Source organism: Dipodomys ordii, unplaced genomic scaffold (genome assembly GCF_000151885.1).
Source record: "Dipodomys ordii isolate 6190 unplaced genomic scaffold, Dord_2.0 Scaffold317, whole genome shotgun sequence".
Taxonomy (NCBI): Eukaryota; Metazoa; Chordata; class Mammalia; order Rodentia; family Heteromyidae; genus Dipodomys; species Dipodomys ordii.
Window position 1 is genome coordinate 8,656 of NW_012267533.1, and position 8,832 is coordinate 17,487.

The window sequence follows — 8,832 nt, forward strand, 5'->3', positions numbered from 1 at the left end:
CATGGGTACAGATTCTTCCTGTTGATTTCCTCTCCATTCTCCTATAAGCTCCTCCAGCTTCTAGAGAAAACTTCCTTATTTGCCCTAGGGTTAATGGTGTCAATCTGGTTCTCCCTGTTCTCCCTGAGCCCATAGATTTCCTCATCCTCCTGAAGATCCCTGCACAGCCTCCTGGACGTTGGGTGATTGTCTGTTCATTTCTGGGTTTTAATTTCTGGACGGGTAGGCAGACGTCCACGGAGTCTTTAGGCGCAGCAGCAAACCCACCGCCCCGTACTTTGACAGTTCCAGGCTTCCAGGCATTATCAGTGTCATCCTTCCACCATATCGGCTGACATGAAGATTGCATTGTGTGGGTCTTTCCAATGTTTATCTGCTACTGAAGGATTGCACACAAAAGTGGAATTTCAATATTAAGGGCACATCATGCCATTGCTATGTCATGAGAGCCCCCGAAACTCAAGCTCTGCGACCCAAAAGGATAGGGAGGATGCATTGCCACCTCCCACATGAACCCTCAGAGCACTGAGACTTTCCTGAAAAGGTCACTCAGTCCTGACTTGATGGGAATGAAGATTTCTATGCTGGTGTAAGCTAATTTCACACTGGGCTTTCTGGCACCTTGGGCTAGAGAAGACTCAATTACTGCTTACTTTGGCTTCTTAAGATAAAGAGGTCATTATCACTGCAGTGTGATTATACCACGTGGTTGGTGCTTGTAACTTTAAGGACATTGTGACCTCACTCTCTGAGGTAGCCCTGCACCCGACTCAATAAATACCATGTAAAATAGGCCCAGGGCACCTGAAGCTGGTGGAAGGCTTCAGGCCCCAGGCACCCCAAACCTGATTCCAGACCTGTGTCCATTACTGTCCTGTCCCCAGGCACTGCATATTGCAACATGTGTGAGCATAAATGACCACTCTGGACTGAACATTCCAGAACCCAGACAAAATCAGTAACAATTTCAGTACGTAGAAATGGTAAATGCTTGAGAATATAACTGTGTTTAACAGGATTTAAATAGTATACAACAGGTACATGCAGTAAACCTGACAGGCTGTCCACTCTGTTTAGTGTCAGTTCAAATAACAGATCAGGAAGAGCATCGGGAAAGTTAAGGCTCACCTTGTGGAGGGGCTGCTGGTGTCTAGGCCCTGCTCAGGAGAGGGCTCAGCCCACATGCTCCAGATGACCGAGCCTCTGTGAGAGTCGGGTTCTGGGAAGGAGGGAGGGAGGGCGATGGTGCCCTGCTCCTGCTGAGATGGTGACGTTTGGTGTCCTTCTCACCACTTTGCTAAAAGTTCTCAAGGTCAGAAAGTTTTGTAATTATTTCTACTTCCGTGACATAACATTGACAATTCAAACGATGCACCTTCACACTTAGAGTGCAACGTGACAATGCACACAAATGCTGTGGAACCATTGTCAACGCAGAGCTAAGGATCGGACACCACGCACAGGTTCCATTCTTTGACAGTGAGGAAGCTTGTGGTCTGCTGACTTACACATTTTCACAAATACAGACCACACAGGTGTCAAAAGCCTTCCTTTGTCTTTCTGTGCTGCATTACCACACTTCACGTGAACTCCCCAGAGTCATCTATGTTGTCACAAATCCAGGACTTCCTCCTTCCATGGATGAACAATCTCCTGTTTTGCAGACACCACATTTCCTTTCTCCATTCCTTCTCTCATGGACACCTGGGTTAATCTCCTGGCTTGCTGATGTAAACAATGCCACAGCAACTGAAGATAAGAAACAAATGTGCCACTGGACATTACTGGAGTTTGGAATCCACGGCATTTCTAGTGTTTGTGTGCTCATAGACCGTGGTATAACTTCCAGTCACGTTCTTATTTACATTCTCACTGTCAGCCTGCCTGCTTTACATGACGCAGCTTGGCCCCCAATACTCGGTATCTCTCATGTGTTTATAGCATTTTTATTGTGCACTTTTGCACAAACAGGGACCTTGCCCTCTCCCTCTGCTTTCTCACTCAAGGCTGGTTCTCTACCATTTGAGTCAGGCCTCAATTTTCTTTTCCCTTTTGTATCCATGACTAGGACTCAAAGTCAGAACCTGATGCTTTCTCTCATTGACTAACCGCCTAAAAAGTGAGCCATGCCCCCAACACAAGGGTTGATGATTTTCTTTTGTTTCCTTCATTTCAGGGTTTTTGCTAGTTAACGGGTCCTCAGCTGTGTGTCCCACAGCAGAGCTGGCAGTCCCTCTGTGAGCACACCTGATGGTACCTGCTGACGGCTCAGCTCTCTTCCCAGCAGGAGAGCTGCACACAGGTCAGAGCTCAGTGCCACAGTTTCTCCCCCCTGACTGCTTCTCTGCCATGTCCTGGGTCCCCAGGAACTCCCTGTCGCTGCTCCTTTCCTCTCTTCCTCAGCATCTGCTCAGCTTTGTGTCAGTGGATTCTTGTTGTTGGACAAGAGTGTTGCTCACATTCAGCTCACCATCTTGTCCAGCACTAGGAATCACTGTAACCAATGAATCGAAAGACTGATGCAAGGAAACTATCAAAGGGTTAATAAAACAATTTGAAGAAGACACTAGTCACTTGTTGATAGTTACCAAATACTCATTTACCTATGTTTTGTTATGAGTGTGACTCACTGAGGTTATTACAAGTTCACAATAGACATGATTTCGTCACAAATACACAATACATATGAATGAGAAAAATAGATTGTAACAAATGATACACCAGAGCCCACTATCAAGCCTCTGCCTGAACTCTGGCCATCCTGGTTGGTGGTCAGAATGAAGTAAGATGCGGCAAGGCCACACCTGATCTCGGCTCAGGAAGGAGGCTCTGCAGAGCTCACAGATGAGCTCCATTCTCCTGGAACACACCAGAGACTGTGGGCCCTCCTTAGCTGTGCAGGCCCAGACCAGGCATGGAGCTCATACCACGGGAGACGCTGCCAGTGTGGAAACACATTCACCATTGTTATACACTCTTGCGTGTGCACAAGGAGGTCACAGGCGTGTTGTACTTTGTGTTTTGTGTGTGATCAGAAATGCTGACAGAACGATCACCAGGCACAATGGCAGAGTGAGAGGACATGTGTGTCCCTCTGCACCCCAGACAGCTCTCAATGTTCTCACACTCTGCCTCAGGCTCCCAAGGAGCTGCAGGTACAGTGTGAACCACAGCACATGGTCAGTGCTTCATGATGTCTCCAAGGTGACCATTGTCACCAAACTCCTCCAGCACAGTCACCTCTGCTCTGGGAGCCCAATCTCTAGACTTCCCCCGAGAGCTGCTTTATAACAGAGGACATTCAAATCGGACGTCCCTCTGCCCATGAAAACCAGCCCAGCCCTGACCTGAGCTCTGTGAGCTGATTCCACCAGTGACTGAGCACAGACCAGCACCATGGAGCTGGGGCTGCGCTGGGTTCTCCTTGTTGCTCTGTTGAAAGGTGATTCATGGGGAGCAAGGGATACTGAGTGTGCAAATGGACATGGGTGGGAGGAACAGTGGATGTGTGTGACCATTGCTGACCAGGATTCTCTCTGTTTGCAGGTGTGCAGTGTGAGGTGCAGCTGATGGAGTCTGGGAGAGGCTTGGTGCAGCCTGGGAGGTCCCTGAGACTCTCCTGTGCAGTCTCTGGATTCACCTTCAGTAATTACTGGATGAGCTGGATCCGCCAAGCTCCAGGGAAGGGGCTGGAGTGGGTTGCACGAATTAATACCACAGGTGGTAGCACATGGTACCCAGACTCTGTGAAGGGCAGGTTCACCACCTCCAGAGACAACAGCAAGAACACACTTTACCTGCAGATGAACAGCCTGAGAGTGGAGGACACGGCCATCTATTACTGTCCTAGAGACACAGTGCAGGAAATCCAGTGTGGGCCAGACACAAACCTCCCTGCAGGGCGCTCAGCACCAGCAGGGGGCGCTCGGCACAGCTTGGAGCTGGGTCAGCTCAGGAGCAGCTGCACACAGAACCCAGGGCTGCTCTCCTGCTGTCTGCCCTGCCTCTGTGTCCACAGTGTGACAGCATCTCTCCTGAGTTCATGACCCGCACTCCTCTGTGCTGTCTCCAGTCCTTTGCTGAGATTGTTAAGAGTGAACAGAGTATCACCGTGGAAGCAAAAATGGCTCTGCAGTGGTGACCAGTATTTGATCCTGAAGAAACTCAGGGACCCTGGTGACCCCACTAGACTCAGGACAAAGATCCCAGGATTCACAGAGTCGGAATTTGTTCTGTGAACAAGAGGGAAACCGCCTGGCATGGTGACTGGTGTCTGTAATCCTAGAGACCTGGGAGGAGGAGATTAAAATGAGTATTTGTGGAGGCCAAATGGGCAAAACCTTAATGAGAATCCATCTCATCAATAAGTTACATGTGGCAGCTGTTTCCTGTGATTTCAGCTAAACAGGAGGCAAGTGTGAAATCACTGTCTGGAATCTGCCCCAGGCAAAACCACAGCACAGTACCAGAAAAATAACTAAGATTCGAAAAGTAGAAACATGGTTAAATTGGCAGGTGTGAGCCTAACAAAAGAGGCCCTGAGTTCAAAATAGGAGAGACAGAGACAGATACAGAGACAGAAACAGCACAGCTCACTAACTCAGGACTCTTAATAGGCCTCAAATCCTTCCTTTCTCCCTCAGCTGTAGCACTTGTCATGGGGCTTCAGAATTCTTCCATTAATTCATTTTCCTCCTCAGTGACCCTCATACTCTCAGCCTGCTTTTTTCTTTGCCCAACCTCCAAACGTACTTGGGGACCCAAGTCATAAAACACAGAGTCAGCCATACCCCTGGAGCTCAGCCCACGGCACCCTGGGAAACGCTGGTGGACTCCTCAGTGTCCCCTGACCAGGGCCTCTTGCTGTCCTCCATGGGACATGGAAGTGGACACGAAGAGTCTGGGTTGGACTGGACAGACAACAGGCCATGTGCATGTAGACTGACCTTGCTGGGCCCCGTCTGTCCTGGGGTTTCCTCCATCATGATGGCTCTGGAGTCCTGTGGATGTCCCGTCTGGGATGGAGGCCAGGTCCCTGTGGCTCCGTCATGAGCACTGTCGCTGTGCACGCGCATCGTGGGCAGGAGGGGCTGGGGCCAGGTGATCTCACAGCAATCTGACTGAGCTCCCTGCATCCCGGACACCCCCACCTGCTCAAACAGGTCCTTGTTTATTTCTCCATTACATCCTGATCAGAAAAAAGCAAGCTTCACTTCCTGAACAAGAACATGTGTGTGCACTCTACAGGCTTTAGGAAGAAGACTTCCAAGTTCTGAGGTTCTACCCTGGACAGTTTTTGTGGATGATGAGACAAATCATTCATCTCACCAGGAGACATCCATTAATTACTCTGTCCATGTGGAGACTGTGGTGTCTTGGGTCCTCATTTGGATGTGAAAACTCCTCATCAGGAGGAGCTGGTATCTCGTAGCACAACACTAATCATTGTAAAAAGATGAAGAAAGGAAAGTGTCTATTTAGATGTTAGTCATTTAACAATGTATGTACATATTGAATAATAACCAGTACCTGTTGCCATGCATCCTTTATAATAATAACTAAAATAATTGGTAAACAAATGCATTGGCCCTGCCTCTGCTCTTCCTGCCCCAGCTCTCCTCTGTGCCTGCCCTACTTCTGCTCATCCCCTGACAGCCTCCCAGGGACTTCTCCATGTCTGTGTCTGTAGTCATCCTTGACTGTCTGCATCAGATGTTCTGCTTTCCACTGTCAGGTTTACTTAAACATAGGGAGACTTCACTTCAACAAAGCAGGGAGAAAAACACATTGGGGAAACTGACTTTGCCATGATCTCCAAGATCAGATCTGAGGAAGGCTAGGGATGAAAAACAAAACTCTACCCAAGCCTAATGGAAAATGCTGCCAAGAAATCTCCCAGAAACATTGAGAGATAATGAAACATAAAGTGTTTCAGGATATACAGAATTTCAGAATATAAGGAAACACATTTACTATCATATCAAATGTAAACTGTACATCAATGTATTACTAGATTTTAGGCAACTAGCAGCAGCCTAGGCTAGCTACCATCATCTACATGAACATGCCAAGGTGTGTGATGCTATGATATTACAACAACTACAAGGTCACTAAAAATAGGAATGTTTTATCTGCACCATAATTCTGTGGGAAAATTTTATATATCCTGATCATCACTGCCCAAATATTGTTGTGAGCTGAGCTGCTCATAGCTACGTGTTCTGAATAGGAACTTGGCAAGATGCATGGCAAAGGCCATTCTGATGTTTCTCAGATAGAACTTAGGGACAGGGCAGATGGAGCATGGAGCACAGGTCATCCTAGGGAGAACGTGGCAGAGGAGGGCTGAGATAAAGTAAAGGTCCAACAAGAGAAGAACAGATAAAGGAAATGGGAAAGGTGTGGACAATGGAATAGAACTAACCCACAGACTGGGAGAGAGACTGTCATTTGTGATAGATCTAAAGAGAGTTAGATTAAAGGAAATAAATCAACAATAGCAACACCAGTATCACATTATGTCTTATTTCCAATAACTAGCATATGTCTAAGACAAAGAGAAACTGTCAGAGAAGTTGATGCTAGGCGAAATGAACTCCAAGATAAGGATTCAAATTTTTTTGTTTTGATTGTTTCTAACATATTTATAAGATTATTTCTTTGTTGCTTTGTATGTCCCTCCCCCACAGTATAATCCCTGCTTTCACTGTATTTGATGTTGATTTAATATGTGGAGGGGAAGGGAAAAATATTGTTTAAATAGGGATCCAGATGAACACGTTGCAACAATTAGATGTACAAGAACTATAGCAGAGTGAGAGGACACGTGTGTCCCTCTGCACCCCAGACAGCTCTCAATGTTCTCACACTCTGCCTCAGGCTCCCAATGAGCTGCAGGTACAGTGTGAACCATAGCACATGGTCAGTGCGTCATGATGTCTCAAAGGGGACCATTGTCACCAAACTCCTCCAGCACAGTCACCTCTGCTCTGGGAGCCCAATCTCTAGACTTCCCCCCAGAGCTGCTTTATAGCAGAGGACATGCAAATCGGACGTCCCTCTGCCCATGAAAACCAGCGATCCCTGACCTGAGCTCTGTGAGCTGATTCCACCAGTGACTGAGCACAGACCACCACCATGGAGCTGGGGCTGCACTGGGTTCTCCTTGTTGCTCTGTTGAAAGGTGATTCATGGGGAGCAAGGGATACTGAGTGTGCAAATGGACATGGGTGGGAGGAACAGTGGATGTGTGTGACCATTGCTGACCAGGATTCTCTGTGTTTGCAGGTGTGCAGTGTGAGGTGCAGCTGGTGGAGTCTGGGGGAGGCTTGGTGCAGCCTGGGGGGTCCCTGAAACTCTCCTGTGCTGCCTCCGGATTCACCTTCAGTAGATATGACATGAGCTGGATCCGCCAGGCTCCAGGGAAGGGGCTGGAGTGGCTCTCATCCATCTATGGTAGTAGTAGCACATACTACGCAGACTCTGTGAAGGGCCGCTTCACCATCTCTAGAGACAACAGCAAGAGCACACTTTACCTGCAGATGAACAGCTTGAGAGTGGAGGACACGGCAGTCTATTACTGTGCTAGAGACACAGTGCAGGAAATCCAGTGTGGGCCAGACACAAACCTCCCTGCAGGGCGCTCAGCACCAGCAGGGGGCGCTGGGCACACCACTGAGGTCATGCTCAGTCAGCACCAGCAGGGGGCGCTGGGCACACACTGAGGTCATGGCAGTCACAGGAGCAGCTGTGGAGCTCAGGCCCTGACTCCTCTGTGTGCCTGGCCTCTCCACAGGACGCAGCGTCCCCCACAGAGCTGTCTGGGGTGTTAAGGGCTCCCAGGCTGGATGAGGTCATTGCTCTCCAATTCCATTGGTTTCTCTCCATCTGCTGAGATCCTGAGCAGAGTCCATCTGGCCTTCCCCACGCTGTCCTTCGTCTTCCTAGAGGAAGAGCAGACACTCGCTGCTCACTTTTTTTTTTTTTTGGTAGGACCTTGGGCTGTAACTCTGGGCCTAGGCGCTGTCCTTAAGCTCTTCAGCTCAAGTGGAGCACTCTACTACTTGAGCCACGGCGACAGTTCCGGTTTTCTGGTGGTTTGTTGGAGATAAGAGTTTCAGGGACTTTCCTGCCAGGGCTGGCTTTGAACCACCATCCTCAGATCTCAGGCTCCTGAGTGCCTGGGTTTGCAGGCATGAGCCAGCAACACTGGGCTCATACTCACTTGTTTACACTCAGCCTATGCCAGACCCTGGAAATACTTCCTGTGAGTCATAGACATCTTCCTGATGCCTGGAATGCCGGGCGGGCCTTTGATTCCTTGCTGGCTGTTCCTGGGTGTAGGACATCGGGATGCGGTCAGGATGTTGTGAGGACGCTGCATCTGAACTCAGAACACACCCTGTCCCCCCATCCCCTGGCACTGAGGTTCTCTGTCCTCAGATGTCCTGTCCCAGCAGCTGCAGGAGTCACAGCCTGGCCTGGCCAAGACCCCGTGGTCTCTGTCCCCTGCCTGCACCATGTAGGTGGTACTGGCTGTCATGACTGATGGAGCCGGGTCCCACAGCCCCAGAGAAGCTGCTGGGAAGGACAGGAGACATCTTCAACTGCAGCCGTCTCTCAGGAGTTTAGTCACAGTGTCTGAGGACACAGCCAAGACCCAGATGTCCATGAGCTGAGCACAGTGACTACCAGGACCCAGCCATGGATTACTGTGCAAGAGACACTGGGAGAGATGTCAGTGTGAGTCCTGACACAGACTGTCCACCAGACCCTGAGCCTGAGCTGCGGAGGTGCTCAGGGCCAGCAGCCCTGGATCTCACCCCAGAAGCT

General features: G+C 49.3%; 2 gene segments (V, D, J or C); both read left to right on the top strand.

Moving 5' to 3' along the window:
- Nucleotides 1–3,347: 3,347 nt before the first annotated feature.
- LOC106001558 lies at nucleotides 3,348–6,915 on the top strand. The segment is given in 4 exon segments: nucleotides 3,348–3,442; nucleotides 3,547–3,857; nucleotides 6,803–6,814; nucleotides 6,880–6,915. Coding segments are annotated over 4 exon segments (405 nt in total).
- A 182-nt stretch (nucleotides 6,916–7,097) lies between these two features.
- On the top strand, nucleotides 7,098–7,851 carry LOC106001559. The segment is given in 3 exon segments: nucleotides 7,098–7,183; nucleotides 7,288–7,689; nucleotides 7,796–7,851. Coding segments are annotated over 3 exon segments (504 nt in total).
- Nucleotides 7,852–8,832: the final 981 nt, after the last annotated feature.